This window comes from Electrona antarctica (genome assembly GCF_951216825.1).
Source record: "Electrona antarctica genome assembly, chromosome: 15".
In the NCBI taxonomy this organism is placed as follows: domain Eukaryota; kingdom Metazoa; phylum Chordata; class Actinopteri; order Myctophiformes; family Myctophidae; genus Electrona; species Electrona antarctica.
This window is the reverse complement of record NC_136796.1, coordinates 26,695,659-26,718,972: the sequence shown is the minus strand read 5'-3', so window position 1 is coordinate 26,718,972 and position 23,314 is coordinate 26,695,659. Positions and strand designations below refer to the sequence as shown.

The 23,314-nt window shown below is 40.7% G+C and overlaps 2 protein-coding genes across 4 annotated transcripts; both read right to left on the bottom strand.

Moving 5' to 3' along the window:
- Positions 1–763: 763 nt before the first annotated feature.
- LOC306938017 (trypsin-like) lies at positions 764–9,203 on the bottom strand (the record flags this gene model as incomplete). The annotated part of the gene is made up of 11 exons (XM_079522040.1): positions 764–811; positions 1,133–1,234; positions 2,616–2,734; positions 3,070–3,338; positions 3,497–3,647; positions 4,325–4,328; positions 7,239–7,340; positions 7,989–8,125; positions 8,506–8,771; positions 8,888–9,041; positions 9,164–9,203. 11 exons carry the CDS (start codon positions 9,201–9,203, stop codon positions 764–766), a joined length of 1,392 nt encoding a protein of 463 aa, XP_079378166.1.
- Positions 9,204–10,413: 1,210 nt separating this feature from the next.
- On the bottom strand, positions 10,414–22,849 carry lipea (lipase, hormone-sensitive a). Of its 3 annotated transcripts, none has more exons than XM_079523242.1 (11): positions 22,699–22,849; positions 21,026–21,281; positions 20,620–20,904; positions 20,130–20,220; positions 17,934–18,079; positions 17,215–17,400; positions 16,512–16,664; positions 15,483–15,627; positions 13,104–13,331; positions 12,328–12,722; positions 10,414–11,479 (listed from the first exon to the last, which is right to left on the bottom strand). In XM_079523242.1, the coding sequence occupies exons 2-11, from the start codon at positions 21,263–21,265 to the stop codon at positions 11,258–11,260; spliced, it is 2,091 nt and encodes a 696-aa protein (XP_079379368.1). In that variant the 5' UTR covers positions 21,266–21,281; positions 22,699–22,849; the 3' UTR covers positions 10,414–11,257. The 3 variants fall into 3 exon arrangements, with proteins under 3 accessions (XP_079379368.1, XP_079379369.1, XP_079379370.1); XM_079523243.1 differs by lacking the exon at positions 22,699–22,849 and adding an exon at positions 22,209–22,373; XM_079523244.1 differs by lacking the exon at positions 22,699–22,849 and adding an exon at positions 21,511–21,662.
- Positions 22,850–23,314: the final 465 nt, after the last annotated feature.

Sequence of the window (23,314 nt, the reverse complement as noted above, 5' to 3'; positions counted from 1 at the left end):
CAATGAACGACAGAGGTTAGCCACCATCATACTACCGACTGTTCCTTCTACAGAAAGCATAAGCACACTTTCTGTTTGATGTGCTCATTTACTACAGGCATCCATTCCCAGTTGTGGACAAAGTAGCCTACACTCAACCCCAGTAGGCCTACATGAGACAAAGTAAGTAGCCTGCTGTCTCCTGGTCAAATATTACTCATAATAATATTACTACTAGTGTGCTTGAGCAAAAGTACATGCTTTTACCAGTTACACATTTCTTTTAATATCAATGCATTGCTGTGCTAAAAAAATCACCAAAAATGCAAAGATCTTCTAGAAATTATAAAAAGATATGAATAGATCAAAATACAAATCGTGTGAGCTTGCACATCTGCTATTCTAACTATATTTAAAGGCTTTATGTTGTTCATTCATAATGTACTTTTAATTTTTTCCCTTCCTAGAAATGTAGTGAAGCCAAAAGTACAATATTTGTCTTTGAAATGTAGTGGAGTGAAAGTTATAACAAGTATACATTGGAGGATAGTTGTCTCACAAATAAATGGGAGTTAGTATCAGTGTAAGCTTGATTGATTGATTGATTAGTTTATTAAAAAATAATTCAAAAGGATAAATACACAAGAAAGCCGTAGGCCAGCTAGTTGCTTATACAATTTATTGATTGCTTGTCAATATCCAAAATGAGGAGTAACATTGTTGATAGAATCTAGATAGAATAATTAGATAGGACAGGAGTATTGGGTTTCTTCCCACAATGACCTTAGTGCGAGGCCATAGTAGACTTGATCCAGTCAGTGAATTTGCAAACCTGTGAAAGAGCATTTCACTCATTTGTCTTCACATCAATAGTGGATGAACGATTAATAAGAACTATAAGTAAGGAGTTCCAATAATCCAGAAACCTTCTATTACAAACGGATTGGGATAAAAATATATAATATTTGTGGGTGACAAGCTCATTAAGACCAGAGAGACAAGAGACAGATTATGTTTATCATAGCAAGACATTACATACATTATGATTACATGTTACATTATGTAACCTAACAACATTACAAAACATATAATTAACCAATTACGGTAAGCCCTATTTTATACTACTATCTATTTGAAAAACAGAATAACAAACCTTGGCATAGACACCTGGTCGGTTTTCCTCAGCACAGCCCCACCCCCAAGACACCACACCCTGGAGTTCACCATTGCACACCAGAGGACCACCAGAATCTCCCTAATGAGGAAGTCAAGTCAAACCATAGAGTTATAAGGATAGAGGGCGGACTGCCCCGCCCCCTGCTATTAAAGTTGTTCAGTGGCGTAAAGAACGGTCTAATTTGGTGCCCAAAATGCGGAAGTGCTCGATGTTAAACCTCAGCTGCACGGGGTAGTCCCTGCTCTGACCAGTAGGGCTCAGTGCTTCAACGCTGGCCAGCCTTTCTGGGGGCTTGGTTAAAACAGTACAAGTCATATCTATAAACTCTTCTCACTCTCCTCTCATTTCATACTGTCCAATCACACGGTCATTACCAAACCAGCCACACTTTCTACACTCTAATCAGAGCTCACACTCATTGAGTGCTGCTTGGTGGACAAAAGTGGTGGTGCTTGGGTGGCGGGTGTTTTCAGGCTATTCCACTATGACTTGCGTCCGGTTTTCGCTTCCACCTTGAATGCTAAAGTATTAGTGTTAATGCTACCGAGCTAAAATAAGGCCAATCCTTGCTCTAGAAAACACCAATGTTCCCATCGCACTCACCGGATAATCAGAAAAGACCTCCGAACATCACTGATCTGTTTAACACCAGAAAAAGCCTGCAAAGCCGCGGCCTAAAACAGAAGCTAATGGCTATTGAGCGGGGCCCTGGCAACCGTGCATAGCAACCGGAGCTGTTCAAAAAATGAAACACAGTGAGGCATAGCGATATCAAACGCCTTAAGACAAGCCTACTCGTCATCTGTACCCAGCGTCAGGTAGGTCTTGGACATATACTCATCGTCATACGGATTCAACGTGTTAACAGGGCGGCTCCTTTAAATATGGCTTCTTCATTCTTTACATCTCTGCTTCTCTTGGAGGTTGCTACACTTCTGCTGCTGCTTTAGCTGCCTCCTCCACCTTCTGGCATAGGTCAAATATTGTGATTTTATGTTTGCTGAGTGAAGTCAGTCTGTCAATGTACACTCAACTGTATACTGTACCTACAGTATGTTTTTTTTTGCTTAGCAAAAGTTAGGGAACATCCCAAGAGTGGAGCCATTAACGGCAAGCTTTATGTGTATTCCATTTGTTGCAATAAATGGTTAAATCTACTTTGACATGTAGTCAAGTGTTCCTGACTGAAAAGAAAACACCTGGGCCGGCTGTGAACTCTGTCAACCGTGCCAACTGCCTCTGCAACTGAACAACAGCTACCTTCTCCTGCTTCCATCATTATGGCACGAATGGAAGTGTATGAATAAAAATGTTTACCTGTTGTTTATTTGCGGAGGCCTTTAAGCATTGGCAAGAGTCTATATTCAATGTTCAGGGCATGAGAGCGCTCCAATCTAATGATGTTGCTTTCTTAAGCAGTATTTGACTGTTGGTGTAATTAATTTCATTTTTCCTGTACCTGACAAGAATCCTTTCCTCCCTCCAGGAACCCAGCACAAAACATGGAGTCAGTGATTCTTTTAGGGTAGGAGTTCTCACAGTCCTGCTGGGACAGGATGGGCAGATTCAGACAGCCAACTAGAGGAGAAGAGAGAGATGTTTCCCCCTTAAATTTGTCTCACATATTATTAGATGTTCTTTTCAGAACCATCTAGCTCATCTGCATAACATAGCCTATTCATTTAAAAATTGAGCATCTAGTTTCTAAAAGATAAATACTAATTATACTATATACAATTTAATCTATTTTTGTAACGACATGCACCCCAGTGTCCCTATTCTCTGTCGAACATTTGGCAAAAATAGACAATCTACACTGAACACATTGTTGTGAGATCAGCTATTTTGGTCAATGAAGCGTCCGTAATTATTTAATGTATTCAATTGCCCACTTATGATCTTATTTTTGATACTACAGTACTTACAGGGGCTTTGGGTTGCTCCCCAGCCAGAGACCAGGCACTCAGTACCAGCAGGGGCACAGCTAGTGGGCAGGGCCATAGGCTGGACATACTCATTGAACTGCGCTGGCTCTGCAAGTTTGATCAGCATGATGTCGTTGTTGATAGTGTAGCGGTCATAGTCGGGGTGGCGAATGATAGCAGCTGTCCCAATGAACTGCTCAGGGCCATCCTTGTAGCCAATGTGGTGCTCACCCAAACGCACTTCAATCTCTTCGTCCCTGAGAGAGAGAGAGAGAGAGAGAGAGAGAGAGAGAGAGAGAGAGAGAGCAAAGGAATGAAAATTAATATTTCAAATGAGCTTAAATTGAAAAATAGATTGGACACAACACAAGACCGTAAACTATGTGGATGCAGGCTTTATTCTATTCTAACTTACTTCAGGCAATGTGCAGCAGAAACAACCCAGCGGTCATTGATGAGCGTTGCCCCACAGTAATGCCAGCCGTTGTTGAGAGACACTTGCCAAGGGACAGAGTGTTCCCTGCACTCATACCCTCCAACAATCTTATCATCAAAACCAAGGGCCACTGCACAAGTGCCCAGGTGAGAGAGATAGAAATGCAAGTTGTAGAGATCAGCAGAGCAAGGGAATTAAAATGTAATAAGTGATCATCAACATCTCAAACTCAACTTTCTACTATTTTCAATTGATACTATATGATCGTATACAATTTATACAGTATACACACGTGTACACACACACACATAAATATACTACATATTTTGTACAGTTTTGTCTAACATAAGTTTGATAACTCACCATTGGTAGCAACCAGTAAGAGAAAAGTTAAGAGCATCATTTTGACACTGAGCCGGACATTGACAGTGGGGTGTCAGCAGTCTACAGAGAACGTATATATACTTGTCATCATCATGATGTGACATGACATCATGAACATCTGACACTGACTCTGAGGGAAAAGTAAACAAAAACTAGTGTCCAACTTGTCAAATCTGGGAACAAAGATAACTGAGACAGGTGCAAACAGTGCACAAATGACTAGACCTACTATAGAAATTACAGGTGGGAATGCCATTTTGAATACTGCAAGTTACGTTACTTACGTTACGTTAAGTAAGTAAGTAAGTAAGTAAATAAATAAGTAAGTGAAAGTTGTAGATGGTCATTTAGCTTTATGGTAACTTAAAGGTCTGCTGTTCTGTTAGTAACAACAGACAATTTTAATTATATTACTCAAAGTACATGCCTGTGGAAAAACATAAAATCAGGATAAAAATTTCAACAAATAAGGCTTGACATGTATAAAAGTACATTTTAAGAAGACATTGATTTACAGTAGCAGCCTGAACAGTTTGGCACCTATTCACTGTTTTTGGACATTTTATTATTATTATTATTCAAGTATTTCTATTGAAGTTTGAGGACAAACAACAGATACATAACAATTACAAAACAGACACAGGACAAAACAACAACACCAGTACTCAACATTCATGTATAAAATAAAAAAGTCTGAAATACAATGTAAAAAACCACAAATTGTACATTAATGAAATCAACTAACTGAAATAAAATACAAAAAAAATACAAAAAGATAAATAAAAATGAAGGGGGGGGGGGGGCAATGACTACGCAGAAAATACTACCGCAAAGTAGGTTAGAAATGGTTGCCAAACTCTGATATATTTCTGAGTGGAGCCCCTGATATATATTTAAGTTCTTCGAGTTTGAGATGTGACATAACATCCTCCACCGTTTTTGGACATTTTATAATATTATATACTGTATATATAATTAGGATTAAAAGCTAGTCTATAAAAAAGAGATTTAAAATGTGGAACCGACTCAGCGAGCCTGATTTCCAGGGGCAGAGCATTCCATAGGGTGGAATACCCTTTGGTAGGGCTAGGAGTGGCTTATTAGAGGATCTCAGACTGCGGGCTGGTATGTAGGGGGGCAGTAGGTCTGAGATATAAGGTGGCGCAAGACCTAGGCTGGCTTTGAATGTGGTGAGTCAAATTTTGAAATTAATTCGAAATTCAACTGTCAGCCAGTGCAGGGAAGCTAAGATGGGTGTGATGTGATCTAGGCGGGAGAAGATGAAGGCATGAACTACTTTAGTCAGGTCGGAGGTGGTGAGGAATGATTTGATTTTAGAGATATTTCTGAGGTGGTAGAATGAAGATTGGACGACCGTCTTTATGTGTGGTTGGAAGTTGAGGTCTGGGTCAAAGACAACGCCTAAGTTTCTGACAGTGGGTTTGAGATTTGATTGTAATGGGTTATTTTAAAGGTTATTTTTGATGTGGGCTCTGGCAAGAGGGGGACCAAACACTAGGACTTCTGATTTGTTATCGTTGAGCTGGAGGAAGTTATTGAACATCCATCCCCCCCACAATGTAGGGGTGCTTGCGACACATTGCCGATGGTGCCCGAAAAATGTATGTCGGTTATGTAGGAGTTGATCAGATGTAAAAAAGGAAAAAAAAGTCTAACCTTACTGTATGTATATGCTGTACCAGGTGGATATGCTTTGTATATCATTGGTTCTCAAAGTGGGGTCTAGGGACCCCTTGGGGTACATGGGGGTCCCCAGCAAAATTTGTATGTATAATACCAAAGACTCTGTAAATGGGAACGAATGCCTCCCTCACTTAGCATCAGGAGTTGAATTGTGTAGCGTAAGTCCCTGCAACATACTAGTGGCATGTCCAGGCAGTGTAAGTAAGTGCGCCTCAGAGCTCGGCAACTCTTACTTACTCAGCAAATCATGAGTTCAACCTATGACAGTGTTGAGACAAGCACCGCCCTACCTGCTTTTGATGTAAGAACGCTTACAACAATGCAGCAGAAACCTCTTTGTTTCTGTTGAAGCTATAATGACAAAATTGGTGTCAAAGTGTACATTTTGGGGTAAAGGAATTCAATTAAATAGGTTTCAAGGTAAAAAACAACACAAAAGAACAATAGTTTTCTATTTATCACAACAACAGGGGTGCCTTTCCATTTTGTCCAACTTAAAAACTTTAATGTTGTTTTCTCTTTAATTTTGTATGGAAGTTGCTTAGTATTAAATCAAATAAATGATTGAAAGATACAAGTTAGATCACAGTTCATATCTGAAATATATGCATTTTAAAAAATATCCACCACCAGTTATAGCTATAGCCTACAGCACAACGCATATATTTGCCTCCATTAAAGCAAAATAATAATTCATTTGGTATCAACATTTTCAGGGTCAAGAAAAATAGCTTAACTAAAATCTAATATGTGGCGCCTTGTGAGCTCGTAGAGCTGCTATTGCGAGTCAAAAGTACAATATTTGTCTTTGAAATGTAGTGGAGTGAAAGTCATAACCACCCACCCACACAGTCACGCACACTCAAAACATTTACTTTACGTACATTACTCAAGTAAATGTACTGTCTGTAAAGTCCACCACTGGTCTCGAGAGACTAATGTGGTGGCAACAGGAGGATCATTGTTTCACAAAGAAATGAGTCTGTATCAGTGTTGCTCATATCATTTATTGTTTGCCTGCCATTATCCAAAATGAGGAGTAATACATTGTTGATAGAATGTAGATAGAATGAGTAGACAGGACAGGAGTAGATGAGCAGATGGGTTCCTAGAATGACCTTAGTTAGCGGCCATAGTAGAGTTGATCCAGTCAGTGAAATTGCAGACCTGTGAAAGATACACAAATGTTTCACTTCAGTAAGATAAGATATACTGTGTGCATATACAGAATAGCTATATGGACAGGAGACTCATTTATCTTCACATTAACAGTGGATAATGATCTTAATAATTAAGTAAGGAGTTTCATTCAAGAATTCATTCATAGACCCCTTCTATTACAAATCGATTGGGATAAAAATGGTAACATAACAAAATGACAAAACACAATTAACCAATTAAGCCCTACTTTATACTTTATCTATTTGAAAATAGTCAATCTAAAAGCTCAAAAATGCATAAAGTACTTTTGGTAGTAAATCTTGATGCCAATATACCTTTGTACTTTTACTTGTGTACATTTTGGAATGTCAGGACTCCCACCACTGGCGATATCCACCATGGACTATATTTTTCCCAAAATATTGAACACATCATGTTTCATCCTTTTATATCAGTAGAAAGAATAACAAACCTTGGCGTAGAGACCAGGTAGGTTTTGCTTATCACAGCCCCACCACCAAGACGCCACTCCTTGGAGTTCACCATTGCACACAAGAGGACCACCAGAATCTGACTAATGGGAAAAGTCAAACTGTTACAAAACATATCTACTGTACAACAGAAATATTGATCACAAATACTACCACTTAAAGGCCTCAATTTGTGATCTGAACATAAACAAAACATTGTATTGTCTCCACCAGAAAAGACTGTTTTTGCCCCTGTCCGTCCGTTTATGTGTCCGTCCTTCCGTATGTCCTCCGTCTAGGAACAGCTAATCTCTGGCACCATTGGATTGATTGGCGTGAAACTTTGCACGCACACTCCCAATTGACCTGATGGTAGCACTATAACAGGCTACTTCACGTTTTTCTCTAGAACTGTAGGTCGCACAATCACAATAATGTTTTCCCTGTGAGTTACTTGAACACTTTAATTTCCTATGTGAACAATAAAGTCTGTCTGTCTATGCAATCAATAGATTTGTTTACATTGGTCATGACCTAAATTTAGATTTACAAATCAGAAATCACTGATTTAAAAATGGATGTTAATATAACAATACGTAATGTGGTCAAACAATATTCAGCATGGGAGCTTCAAGGAGAAATATAATAAAAACTACATGAATGTGTCTGTCAGTCAGCGAGACAGTCTGCTTGTAGTCTACAGTAGAGTAGGTTGCGAGTTGAAGCTTATTCTACGGTCCTTTTTCCTGTACCTCACAGAAGTCCTTTCCTCCCTCCGGAAGCCCAGCACATAACATGGCATCAGTGATTCTGTTGGGGTAGGACTTCTTACAGTCCTGGTGGGACAGGGTGGGCACATCCAGACAGTTCAGGTTCCGACGACTGCCAGCTAGAGGAGAAGAGAGAGGTCTAGCTCAGAACAATCTAGCTCCTCTGCATAATACGTATACGTTTTTTAATTAGAGGATCTACGGTAGTTTCTAAAAGATAAGTACTATTGTGTTAATTAAAACAATTCTTGACCACATGAATCTCATTGTCCTCAAGCTCACAAAGTGCCGCAACACTCGTGAGATCAGCTATTTTCAGCTAAGAGATTTGGTGTAGAGGGGAAAATGAGAGCCAAGTAAAGAGCTCTTAAGGACCGTGGTCAATGTATTTTAAGTTTTTAATATTGTTCGTGCAGTTTATTTTAAACATTTCATTGGAGTTTTATTATTTACTATATGAAATAGCCGACTTTATGACCTTATTTTGGATAGTACTTACCAGTACTGTTACTTTGGGTTTGTCCCCAGCCAGAGACCAGGCACTCAGTACCATCAGGGGCACAGCTGGTGGGCAGGGCCATAGGCTGAACAAACTCATTGAGCTGCGCTGGCTCTGCAAGTTTGACCAGCATGATGTCGTTGTTGATTTGGAAGCGGTCAAATTTTGGGTGGCGGATTTGAGCAGCTGCCTTAATGAACTGCTCAGGGCCATCCTTCTTCTGAAGGTTGTGCTCACCCAAACGCACTTCAATCACCTGCTTGTACCTGATATATATGGAACATGTGAGAGGAAGAGAGAGAGATAGAGATAAAATAATGAATATTTCAAATGAGCTGAAATTGAGAAATAGATTGGCAGACTTTATTCAATTCTAACTCACTTGTAGCAATGTGCAGCAGTAAGAACCCAGTTCTCACTGATCAGCGTCCCCCCACAGAAATGCCAGTCGCCGTAGCGGAGAGACACCTGCCAAGGGGCGGAGTGTGCCTCGCACTCGTACCCTCCGATGATCTTACCATCAAAACCAAGGGCCACTACACAGGTGAGAGATAGAAATGCAAGTTGTAGTGAGGGAATTAAAGTGTAATGAGTCATCAACAACTACATTACACACACACACACACACACACACACACACACGTTTTGTTAGACTCACCATTGGTAGCCACCAGTAAGAGAAAAACAAAGAGCATCATTTTGACACCGGGCCAGACGTCGACAGTGGGGTATCAGCTGCATGTCTGTTGAGAACTTATATACTCTGTCATTATCGTGACGTCATGAACATCTGACACTGACACTGAGGGAAGAACAAACTGTGCTGGCACTTTATGAAAGTGTCAAAATCGTCAAATTTGGGAACAAAGATAACTGAGACAGGTGCAAACAGTGCAAATATGACAGGTGGGAATGTCATTTTGAATACTGTAGCCTACATGTGAAAGTTGTAGAGATGGTCATTTAGCTATAACATAACATTTACATTTTTTAAATAAGGTCTGTTGTTCAAAATATACTGTATGTTTTGGTTGTTCTATCACTGACAACCAGCAAAGAAAGAATAAGTAAAGTAAGACAAAAAAGTAAGTAAAGTAATAGGCAAAGTAAGACACTTATGCATATACAGCGGTACTCATCCAAACAAAAACACGTTTTGTGCTTGATTGGGGAAAAACTAAAATATTTGTGACAGGATAAAAATGTGAACAAATAAGGCTTGACATGTATAAAAGTACATTTAAAGAAGCAATTAAAACATTGATTCAGCTACAGCCAGCATGTTCCTGTCTGGTACTCTCACAGGATGGAAAAACTTAGGTTAATAACTCTACACAATGTAGTAATTAGGAGTAATATGTGTACTGTTCTCCTTGTTTTACTTACTATAACATCTTAAATCGTTAGTTTAGAACCTATTACTAAATGTTAAAAATATGTTATGTAACTAAAGTTCTATGAATTCTGGATTCCTGCCAGTGTTATGTAACCATTAAAGGTTCTAAGAAAGATGTCAGAATCTACAAGATCATAGCGCGGCACAAAGTGATGCAATATGAGCACTAGTTTTGAATAGCCAAAGTATGCAGTAGGCCTACAGTATCAATGCTTGAAATGTTTGTGACTCTAATATCTCTAATTTTGCTGGGGACCCCTGGTGTTCATTCTAGCACAATGCCATTTCTGTTCTAAATGAAAACGTAGGTGTCACAAGGGTCCGGCAGTAACCACCAGAGGCGGTCCAATACGTTTTCTATAAGAGAGAATGGCCAGATTAGCCTTTCGGACTTCTCCATCTTGACAGTCCCGTAATGTCAGTACTGTTTATTGCAATATGTTAATTTCTACTTCCCTCTTTTCTCAATCCACCATTATATGCCATTTTTTTAGAGTGTATACGGTGTCCCCAAACAAAATATTATATATTTCTTTGGTTCATTATAAACATGTGTGGGATAAATTGGCAATATTTAGTACAAACCTTATAATTAGTACTATAAAAGATGAGCTCAAAACAAAAATATATGGAATGTTTAAATTCTAGATTTAATACTTCAATTTAAATATTTCCACAAATATGTGAAGGTCCATTTATAGATTGACAAGTCACTTTGGTAATATTACAGGCAACGTGAGACAAGGTTTTCATTATCCACAAAGCCATACAGTACAGATGCAGTCAAGGCACAGCTGCTCCAACAACTCAATTATCAGTTAATGCAAAAAGGCTGGTTCTTGTGCGTCGTCTCTTCCGTCTTTCAGACCGTAGTTTCAGACAGATAGTAAACACAGTAACATTTAAAAAATATTTATCTACCTATAAAACACCTTAATGTAATATTTTCTATTTTATTCAGTGACGGAGACCTCCGTCTGGGGCCCTTAAACTGTGATGTTTCTGCAGTAGTAAATTTGAATCATTTGATGAATAGTAGGCAAATAGTCCACCATTCTCTCACAAATTCAGTATGCATAGAAATGATTTCCCTTATAATACATTTACTTATAAGCCATTTTCTTAAGCTTCATGCTTTGTTGCAGTTATTGCCTTCAGTACTTCCCTGATTTGAAATATTTATTTGCATAAATTTAGAACTTTGTTTTCATGGCTTTTTTTAATTTAAAAACTCCCTTTTTTTCTGAGGGTTTCACCCAGGGACACCCCCAATATGCCCATCCCTAACCTTAACCTCAGAAAAACTATACCTAAACCCGATGAACTGGTCTTCAGATTAGTCCTTTCTATTTTTAGTTAATTGTGGAGAAAGGGGGGAGAGTCCCGTTTCTGAAAGACCTGTCTTATTCGCTCTAGACAGGTATTTGAAGCCTCCTCTGTCTCCTTGGCAAGCGATGATAGGCTGAGGAAGCCATGTGGGAGGTCCTCTAGCACTGTCAAGGTCACAGGCTGGCCCATATCGCGCAGCTTCTTGGCAAACATCACAGAGTCATCCAGCAACGCATCGAGTGCCGAGGCCTGTGTTATCAAAGTGAGTAAATAACACGTCATGAGAAAGTTAGCTGCCATAAATACACGCCTTACAGACACGCCTTACAGACACAGGCAAAATATTATGACAACATGTTACAGGTACTTAAAGGGGCATTCCACTCATTTTCAACATTTTACTATGTCATTAATATACCCTAGAGCTGTTGTGTGGAAATAATAAAAAGTCCCCCCTATTCTGTGTTTCCTAGAACTGTAAGTATGCAAAAGATCATTAACATGGTGAAACACATCTTGATGATGTCATCAAGATGTGTTTCACCATGTTAATGATTTTTTTCAGATCTCCAGTTCTAGAAAACACAGAATGGGGGGGACTTTTTTTTATTATTTCCACACAACAGCTCTAAGGTATATTAATGAAATAGTAAAATGTTGAAAATGAGTGGAATGCCCCTTTAAGGAGTAGTTCAGTTATTATTATTTTCTATCAATTACACACCTCATGAAATTTTTACTACAAAAGACCAATCTGTTTCTGTTTGCCAGAGCATTTGACAGCTTACAAAAATAAGATTTGTAAATACACGCTCTGGCCTAGACAAGTGCAAAAGTAACAATGGCAACATTTCTTAAGCCTATTCAAAGCCATGGCTCATGGCTTTGAACTAGATACTATTAGACTCTCACATTATAATATAAAATAACAAATAATAATCAATGTTGAACAATGCTAGGCTCAGTCTCAATATTTCATAGACAATGCAATCAATAAATCATCCCGTTTCCCTAGACCTAGAGTGATCATGTATGACAGATAAATAAACATAATCTGCCATAGCAGTGATTTTCCTCAGCCCCCTTCCCTCTCTCACCACTATGTGAATAGGTGGCAGGCCTCTTAGAAGGTTATCAGGAGCCAGCAGGGGTGACACAAATGGATTCTTCACAATGGGGCAGGCAACAGGATTAACAAAAGCCAGAATTTCAGAGCGAAGGGGCTCAAAGTTTTCTGGGTAATCCCAGTGGACTGCTGAGTTTGTCAAGGATGTGTGGGGAGATCTTGTGGACCTCCGGTGGGCGTCATTGTCTGGTGACCTCCTGGGCATTGATGATGATGAGGATGACCCCCATCCCCCTGTAGTTCTGTTGGGGTCAATGAAGGACTGAATCCAGTTGGAGGCTGACTCCAACAGCACGACCGTGTCGCTGCTCAGGGCACTCAGGGTGTTCACGCATAACGTGGGCTTCACCGTCTGACATTCCGTACCTGGGAGAGGGAGATGATGTTGGGTGGGGATTTCGGGGATGGGTGGAAAGGGTTACTTGACTCACAATATTTTTTCAACTGTTAGGGATTTTGGGTTGGGGATATTGGTGCAACAAAACAAGAACAGAACAGGATCATCCTCACTGCTGCTGCTCCACTCTCATATAAATCATATAAATAATACGCATCGCACTCAGTGTGCAAGGATGTTTTGCGTGATGTTTTGCGGATTTCGGATCCGCAAAACACTGCGAAAAAACGCAGGCTATGTGCAAATACCTTAAATACATTATCAATAGTAGCAGTGGTTTGAATAAGCCTTCGACAACTCAGATTGTTCGAAATTACCTGTTGTAGAAAACAAAATCTCTGTTCACATACCTGTGTAAGCATTGAGGCACTTTGCTAAAACACCGAGAGGCAACAGTGGGTCAATTAACGTCAACAGGCGGGAAGGCGAGGCATCAGTGGTGAGTAAGGTAGCAGGGTAGGCAGCCATGATTCCATCAGGGACTCGTACACCGCTGGCTATAGCCTTCATGGACACAGTGATGCAGAGGTTCCCCCCGGCACTGTCCCCTGCCAGACAGACTCGCTGTGCAGTGGAGCCTAGGGAACATAGACAGATCTCTCTGTGTTAACATACCTGTTGGACAGTGCTCCCAAGCACATGATTGATTGATTGAAGAATTTATTAACAGTTTGCAGAATTACAGTACATTTCAAGCACAAACTCAATACAAAGGCTGTTAACTGTGAGTGGACGACCCAATTAAGCATTACACTTGTTTCCAATAGGGTCCACCATGTTCAAATCATCAAAACATTTAGAGACGTACAAATAGACACTTCTATAGACAGAACAGGAATTCATCATAAAGGAGGTAAAAAGGGAAAAGAAACATATACAGTGAGGGGGAAAAAAAGGGGTGGGCGGTGGGGGGGATTCACGTTCAGCTCCGTTAATTTGTTGTTTTTTTTCTTGGAGGAGCTGCGTTGGGTCCCCAAGTTGGCTCAGTGGCCATACCTTGAGTTGGCTGTGTGGCCGCGACCGTCTCTTGTGTTGTCCTTGCGTTCGTGTTTGAGGGATTCCGATTTTACAGGGGCCAGTTTCGAATTGCAGCCGTCCGTAGGTGCCCTTTGAGAGCGGTTTTGAAAGAGTCAAGGGATTCGCATGTCTTAATGACAGTTGGTAGGGCGTTCCACATTTTGGTGGCATAGGAGCGAAAAGAATTTAGTCCCTTGTTTATGCCGAATCTGGGTTGTACATGGTTCGTTGCACTCCCTCTGGTGTTGTGGGTGTGGACTTCAGGGACAAATCAACATGAAAGTAGGAAACCAGTAAATCCCCTTTACAAATGACTAGGAACCAGTTGGCAAACCAGCTAGAAAACACAAAAACTAGAAAAATCAAAGAGCATTGGCCATTGATAATCATCCTGTACATCTCCGCAATGTTGACACACACAGGCCCAATCCCAATCCACTCCCTTGCTGACTCAATGAGCCCTTACTGACTTAGCTGCGCGTTCATGTGAAGTCTGCGAGGGCTTGAGGGATGTCCCATTTGAAATCGGTAAGTCAGTGAGGGCTCAGCCCCGCCCCTTTATGTGCCCTTTGCCAAAGTCAGCATCGATGCTGACTTTAGCTGACTTTGGCAAAGAAATTGCCCACAGTTCATAGCGTTACCAGGGGAATGAGGGGGATCCTCCGAACGTCAATCATTTAAGTATGCAAATTAGTTATGTATCGTGGTTAGAACACAATAGTGCTTTCTCACTGTTCTCAAAGGGAGACGGAATGGAAGGATAGGCTATATATTTAAAGGGGTAAACCACCCATTTTCAACATTTTACTATGTCATTAATATACCTTAGAGCTGTTGTGTGGAAATAATAAAAAAGTCCCCCCATTCTGTGTTTCCTAGAACTGTAATTATGGAAAAAATCATTAACATGGTGAAACACATCTTGATGACATCATCAAGATGTGTTTCACCATGTTAATGATTTTTTTCAGACCTCTAGTTCTAGCAAACACAGAATGGGGGGACGTTTTTATTATTTCCACACAACAGCTCTAAGGTATATTAATGACATAGTAAAATGTTGAAAATGAGTGGAATGCCCCTTTAATAACAATAATAATAAGGGAAATATGATGACAAAAGACTAATGAGCAAAGTAAAATAATATGGAAATGCAATGTATAATGAATATTATTATATATGAATATTACAACCCCTATCACACAGGAAAGTGTATTTATGAAACTAATAATAAAATGATCAGCTTAAATACTAAAATAGACATGTCATGTAGGCACTGGCTGTGAATAAGGACAGTTTTTATCAAGTGAAGTAATGGCGGACTCATCTTCAAAGTGCTGTCCCATTCCTTTCACAACAATTTGGAGCCCTTGCAACCTCTCACCCTCAAGCACTTACAGCTGACGTCACTAAAGTCAATGAGGGTTCAGGGCTCAAGGGAGGCAATTGGGCCACACACACACCAGCCAGCCCCCCACACACACACACACACACACACACACACACACACACACACACACACACACACACACACACACACACACACACACACACACACACACACACACACACACACACACACACACACACACACACACACACACACACACACACACACACACACACACACACACACACACACACACACACACACACACACACACACACACACACACAGCTAGTGGCTCCTTCACAGTAGCAATATCACTGACCCAGGAGATGGCAGTTCTTCAGCGCCCAGCAGTAGGCGTACATGCATTCCTCCAGGGCTCTGGGGAATGGGGCCTCTGGTGACAGAGAGTAGTCCACTGACAGGATGGGCATACCCAGATCCTTAGACCAAGTTCTCAGGTAATTCTGAGACATAACAGGAGGGATGAGGAATAGAAGAAAACATCAGGTGAGACAGGAATCAAAGGAGCAATATATAGTTGATGATGCGGCGGGCAGCCAACAAAGACTTCACAACAGCTATCCACCACCGTGACTGCGAGGTCACGTTGCATGCAGGTTAAAATATGACATTAGTTACATAGATGGATATATCAAGGTTCAAGGTTGGGTTTAATTGTTTATTGTTGTTTATCTTATGTACAGGTAGTAAAACATATCTGCTTACTATTGGTGTACATGCAATTCATGGTACCACTTGAATTAAAAACCTCTGAGGAGACTGTATATCTCTGCAAAGCTTAATGAACCAGACACACCCTCCCCTGAATAACATGTTAGGTACAGTATGTCGCCAGAACCTGTGAGTAGCCAATATTTTGATGTATTGGCAGTCAGCTGTGCCATTCAACGCTATGAAGGATTATTCTTAATTTAAGTGCCAATTTTTGTGCAGTATCCTTTGATTGTTCATCATTCTAAAAAAAATGTGTTCTAATAAAATGTTGTTGAGAAATCATTATGCTTGCAGCCATGCACACAACATTTATAAAGCAGCTACAGTAATTCAGCTACTTGTGTAATTGTATGTGTGTGTGTGTGTGTGTGTGTGTATATATATATATATATATATATATATATATATATATACACACACTTGTCCTTCATTGCTAGATGCAGTTTTATTCCTTGTACATCACTTTCCTCTCCAGACTGTGATGCACTTTGTCTCTTTTGAAATGTGCTAAACAACGTAAATCCATTAGCATTAATGTAGTTACAGCTGTGGAAGATTAAATTACTGTGAACACAATATTCATGCATGTTTTATGGGATAATGCATAGCAGACCTCATGGGATTTTGAGGTCTGGGCCACAAATCCCCCTCCATGGAAGTGAACGAGCAGCCAGGGAGACGGAGGCAGTCTCTGGGGTCTATGGACCAGGGATATGGAGATGGGTGGAGGCTCGGTGCGTGAGAGTGCCAATATCTCCTCGCTGTCCTAAAAGTAAAGAAATGTATAACTGAAATAATGAAATAAATGGAGAAAGACGTTGGTGTTGGTCATAGCATTTATGATTCAAGATGTTTTTTGGAGGTCTTTCATAACTACAGAAGAGATAAAAGTACAGTACAATAACAGTTCTAAACACTTTTCCTGCCTACTGTAGGGTGTGTTCACACTGTCTGCCATTTATGAAGAAAAAGCACTGTCTCAAGCGCTTTTTGAATTTTGTTTCCATAACATTTCTCACACAATTTAGAGTTTATTTGTATCAGGGATCTTGTACAGTATACATTAATCTCAAGCAAAGAGAAAAGATGCTTTGTACCAGCTTTAGCTACTAGCGAATTTCCATTTGAAGTGTCGAAACAATCAAACAAATCATATCCACTACACTACAGCAATAACCTATCATACTGTACCTACCTAAAAGCAGACATAAAAAAGGGAGGACAATGTGAACATGCCCTTGTTGTTAAACCTTGTTTTCAAGTTCCTGACCACATCCCTGCACATACAGCAATCTGTAAACATAATTGGTGCTCACCTGTCCTTCCCTGAGGTCGAAGGAGATCAGGCGCATGTGGACCGGCCCAGGGCCCGAGTGGGCAAGAGGAGGAGATACAGTAGTGGACAGACTGGGGTCTGAGGCCAGGGGGAGACGTAGAGGCACAGGAGGCACCGTGATTGTCAAGTTCACCTGCACCGTGTTAGATGCTATTCTGTTGAAGCCCTGTGGGAAGACCAACCAGATGGAGAAAACGTGTGTACGTGTTGGTGCTTGACTGGGTGTTGGGCGGCAGGGTAGTGAAAAAGCATGAAGACATTTGAGGCCTGTCATTTGACACTTGACAGTGATCAGAAATGGTTACAGGAATAAGCCACCACACTGGATTAGTAGCAACAAAGGCATACCGGTAACTGTGACATTATTAGGTCTACCTTCCTGATCATTAAAAAAATTGTTTATTCTGAATCTGAACCACCATGAATCTTTACTTCTTGTTGGTGTTGTCAGGAAGGAAAACATAATATAATATTTAATAACTTAATCATTTATTAAAGAACATTTAATATTATTAACATTAAATGTTTTGCAGACATTCCTCCAATAATGGTCACATGGCGTCCATTTTTCTTTTAAGTCATATATGCCACAAACCTCTTTAACCAAAACAGACTAACAGACTAACAGACTTTTATTCTCAGTTTTCAACAAATCACAAGTAAATGAAAAGATGGGGTATGTCTCTTAGCCTCACCTACCGATATTAGGCCAGATTCTGTGAGGTTCCAGAAGGTCTTCCAGAACTGCATGTCCAGATTCTGGGTTATGCGCTCAAACTCTAAACCCCTCTGCTCTGGGTCAAGGACATACTTCCCTGATGTGAGGAGTGAGAGAGCTGCCATGCCTTGAACAGAGCAGAACAAAACCAATCATAACACACTTTGACAGCAGAGAAGCTAAAGCACAGCAGAAAAGAAAACTCAATGATATACTCCAGACACCTCTGAAAGAGCAGAACATCTAAGGCCTGCTTTACACTGGCAGCCAAATCTAGCCTGAATCAGATCTGTGTCACTTCAAGATAGAAATCCGATTTGCTTAAATAAGTCTAAATGCAGACAGGTCACATGGAATATGATTTTTTTAAATGTGACTTGAGTCACATCCAGAGGTGGTTTCAAATCCGATTTAAATCCGATCTGAGAAGATCTGTCTCAGTCTGAATGCAACGACCACATGAAGTGACCTGAGTCACATATCAAGCTGTCCAAACGTCACCCACAGCGCGACCCGAGCGCTACTAACATGACGTCATTACAGAGCGCGAGTATTTTTATTTAAGTAAACAAACAAGAGAGAGAGAAAAACAACCAAACGAGAGCAAAAGAAAACAAGCGAGGACAGAAAAGAGAGGAAAACAATATTGCAACACACGTTTGTTTTATAGGAATAATGTCACTTCATTATGTAAGCACTACAGCGGAGCGGTCAGACGGTGAAATCTGTACCAAAGTCCTGACGTCACTCGCTCATCCCTTGGTCCAGGGTCGAAAAAGTTTAATTTTAAATCGTCTCATATAAGCATTGTGGTCCAAAAATAAATAAACTGTCAAAACGTTATGTCGGGGAGGTGTCTCTGTATCGTTACAACAGTCAATCACTCATATTTGATACAGTCTCTTTCTAGCGAAAATGTTAATAATTCGGCGGCAGTAACATTAGAGTTTTCTCTCAGTCAGTTGATTCTTTATATCCATTTGAGTCAAACCGCTGTGATCATTGGTTTATTTTTGGAACACAGTTCTTATTTGACGCGATATGAAGAAGTTATTGGAATTCCGAAGGGGGGGTGCGGTTAAATGCAAACCGGGTAGGATGTGAAATGACAATGCGCTCCTCGATCCTGGCTGACATGTCACTTGGGGAGGAGACACTGACTGGAGGATGCCTCCGTTATTCCGTACAATATTCTAAACTTCTATAAATGTACAGAAACAAGGCCGTTTATGAGGATATGAGGAGAACGGCTACACGCGGTCCTATCTGCAATGTCAGATAGTTAAATAGAAAGGAGAGCTCGTAGTCCCTATGCCAAAAATACTTTTTAATGTATTGTATAATGACTCTCGTCAGAGGTAAATAAAATCATGCAAAGGACATACAATGAGTGCTGGCATTTTCTTATTTTCTTATATGTCGAGCCTTGAACCTAGAAGGATTTTGTTTTAACCTGGAGTGCTGCGTGTTGTCTGCTACGGCAGTTATAGCCTACTTGTTTCTCAATGTATTGTATAATAAAAAATATTTTTGGCATCGGGACTATATGAGCTGTGCGACCTCTCCTTTCTATTTTAAAGTTTGTCTCCCGTGGTCAGCACCTCCCTACTGTGTGCGCTCCTAACTTTTTTGTTAGATTGTTGTTGGTTACCACGGTAACCAAAGCAGATATGTGATGCAGGGCGGCTTTGCGTTGAGTTGTTAAAATCAGTCTGAATGCACAGATCGGATCTGGTCACTTGCAAACGGTAGTGTGAATGACCGGGCCAAAAGATCGGATTTGAGAAAAAAATCGTATTTGAATCGGATTTGACTTTATGTGACTGCAGTCTAAAGCCGGCCTAAGCGGTATGACAGAAACATAGAATTATAATTTACAATTTAAGCATTTAGCAGACAGAATGAACATTTAGATTTATTCAGAAATGCTTACGCAAACAGAATAAGAAGTAATCAATCAGTGGGGGGTAGGGCCTGAAAAGGTCAAAACTTATATCACGATATTATGATATCCAAACTCTCAAACAATATCTAGTCTCTTATCACAATATTGATAGAACTAGACCGATGCTCTTTGGACTTCAGCCTATCCTCATCGAGAGGAACTACGATTTTGGTCCCATGGACACAAAAACATAATGTCTCTCCTGTCTGGAAAGTGGAAAGACTTACTGTACCTAGCCCAGATTTCTGTTTTCCATAAGACTCTCCATATGCGACCATGCTTATGACGACAGTCTGGAGAAATGGACGAAGAGTGGGAGTGAACTGTCAAGAGAAATGAAAAGATATTAATTTAGTTCATTGTTTTTCAGTTCAGTTCAGTTTTAAAATGATTAACTATTAACCATTATTAATTATTAACTTTAATCTTCAGTCAACACTTTTATAGACTTGATCCTCAATATTTAATAATAGCCTAGTGAATGAACCTCATATATGACTTCTCACTGAAAAGGAGGGGGGGGGGGGGGGGGGGGGGGGCATACAGAGGAGCGTCCATGGGGTCACCAAAAGATTCAGATATCTTTACGATTTTGTCCTGAGGGTGGCACTAGAGGCTACTACATCATGGGGTACCTCAATGGTTAAGGGCTCATCCACCATGCTCAGCAAGTGCACTTAGGGAGTTTCCATAATAAATTACATGATCTGGTGACATCTCACCTGAAAGCCCAAACAGCGGCCATAGAAACAGGCCTTGTGCATTGAGGTGTACTCCTGTACAAAGCGCTGGCTCAGTGCTCCATCTTGCAGGGTGTACAGCTGGCCACGTTCATTGTCATTGAGCAAGCGCTGGGCGAGGTAGAGGAGGGCCCGCAGCTGGCATAGAGCTTTGCAGTAGGCTTCCATCTCGGCTGCGTTGTGCTCCGCCCTGAAGAACGCACCATGACAGTTGGAAGTGATGTAGCGGCCTTTGTTGATGATGTGCATTAGGCAAGAGAGCAAAACCTGTTGACGATAGACAGAGAGTGACAGATAAAGGATTAAAGTTACACAGTTTGAGAACATCATCTCAAACAACCAGTCAAGCAGAGAGAGAGAACATTGCATCTAGTGCATATACTTATACCTTGACCAAAGTGCGGTAGCCATTCCCTGGTGTTTGTGCATCAAAGTCATAGTGGTGATAGACTGTTGTGAAACCGGCAACCACTGGTTCCAGAGCGCGACCATGCTCCTGGATCTGTCTCATAGATGCCACCAACCTCTTTGTAACATTGCTGTACAGCAAGTCATCAGGCCCATAAAGGGTAGCGATGGTTTGGTCACACACGCTGTCCAAGGTTTCAAACACTACCTTGAAATCCATAGCTGAGGAACTGGAACTTTTTTTTTTAGAAGAATTAGAAGAAGAAGAAATGGTACAATGGACAATTCAGGTAAAAAAATCCAGCACAGCACAAGCAAAAAAAATAAAAATAAACAAAAACAAGACAAACAGTACAAACAATACAACATAACAATACAACTGGGGAGAATTATAAGGCATTAGACAGGGATACACATTCCACATTCCAAACAATCAGCTCAATCAGACAGGCCCCATGACATCACCTGCTACTAGCCTTATTTTTCTTTGATATCTTCTTATCTATCTGTTAGTTCTGTTCAAAGGTTGAAGTTTCCTGGATAGTCAGACTCAGGAAGCCTACGTGGAGCCTATTAGGTCGCCACATATCAACAGTTTCATCAGTGTCTCACTGCCAAAAAGTAATGGATTCCCAAGACAGTGCGTGACTTTCAGCAAACTTTATATTGAACATTGCAGAGCACTTTTCTATACTATAACTGTATACCTTTCTGTACAACTACAGCTATGCTATTTAAAAGAGGCTAGTAATAATCACTGCTGCGTCAACATGTATCTGTTGCGGGCGTAGGGCTGCATCATGTGGTCAAAGTGCTGCAGAATGCAGATCTGTCATCAAGTGTCAACAAAACCGGGGAGTGCGGGGATGCGCAGACCTGTGTTGCCTGTCATATGAGAGATGAAGAGTAGAGATGTGGCTTAGTTGTGGGTACCGGTACCGGTATCCTCTCTTTACATAAAGTAAAAAACTAACCAAAAGATCTAAATGTAGATTAAAATACACGACCATAAAGCTTGTATGTTTCCCATTTAAACAAGTTACCGTGTCGTGAGATGAAGACTTTAGTTTTAGGGCAACTATTAAGAAAGAAAAGAAAGGAAACTTCCCACCAAAGCCAAATTAAACAAGCTTGCGCAGCAACATAAGGCGACATTTTTTTACCTTATTCATGGAAGTCACGCTCTCCTCTCTCATATTTTGGTATCAGCGGCATTTAGTAGTTCGGTTTTCAGTTACGTAATGTAACAGACATCAGATCTGTAGTGTACAACCCCTTTAACAACCCCAATCGACCCAAACAGCTGATAGGCCCACATGATGACGTTAGCGACAACTGACTGCGCTGCGATATCAGCTTTCATTTCATCGCCTCGTAATGTTAATTTACAGTAATGCTATTGTATGTGTGGCAACGCTTTTCTTGGCAGGATATGCATGCCTTCATAGTACATTGTGTTTAATAAAATAGTGTACTTTCGTTCGCAGAACAACTTCACACACGAACGAACACAAGAGTATTCGAGCAATGGCATTCCGCGATCATAGTCTAAGTACTCAGCAATGAATGGTGTGTATCGCCACATTCGCCAGAAGCACTGAATATGGTTGGTTAGCACTGTAGATAATTATATAACTTCAAAATTCGACTTACCATCACCTACCACCACTACCAGGCTACCGTCGCATCCTCTACTCCCCTACTGACAGTTTCGTTTCCGACGTAGCCCACAGGATCCTGGGTATGCTTGTCATGTGAGCAAAGAGCGCTGTGCTGCGCTGTAGGCTTGGGCAAAAAAAATATCAACAGGTAGTTTCCCGACACCCCACCCCTCTATGCACCCCACCCACTCACTTCAATGTAGGGCGCGTTCGGAAATAGCGCACTGAGCACACTGCAATGCAAACTAATAGGCGAGTGCGCTCCGGTGCGGTATTTCCGAACGTGCCCGTAATCTCTCTCTAGTCAAAATAATGCATGTGACTTTGTGACGTGAACTCCTGTCCACCACACTAATGCAATGTCAATGGAATGGACACTTGACAGAAGGCAACCTTTAATGCAACAACCTCTGTACATTTATCTGTGATCATAATGATCAATAAATGATCATAATGATCAATGCAATTTGGATTAGGGGGAAAGGCTGCATGGCCTGCATGTGTGTGTGTGTGTGTGTGTGTGTGTGTGTGTGTGTGTGTGTGTGTGTGTGTGTGCGTGTGTGTGTGTGTGTGTGTGAGGCAGTGAGGCAGTGAGTGAGTGAGTGAGT

What these genes read in the sequence shown, in the direction of transcription:
- lipea (XM_079523242.1), bottom strand. Translation starts at nt 21,265, where the DNA reads ATGGATTTCAAGGTAGTGTTTGAAACCTTGGACAGCGTGTGTGACCAA. An exon ending in AGACCTCAAAATCCCATGAG is followed by an intron (nt 15,628 to 16,511) that starts GTCTGCTATGCA and finishes GTTATGTCTCAG; the next exon opens with AATTACCTGAGAACTTGGTC. An exon ending in GTGCCTCAATGCTTACACAG is followed by an intron (nt 12,723 to 13,103) that starts GTATGTGAACAG and finishes TCCCTCTCCCAG; the next exon opens with GTACGGAATGTCAGACGGTG.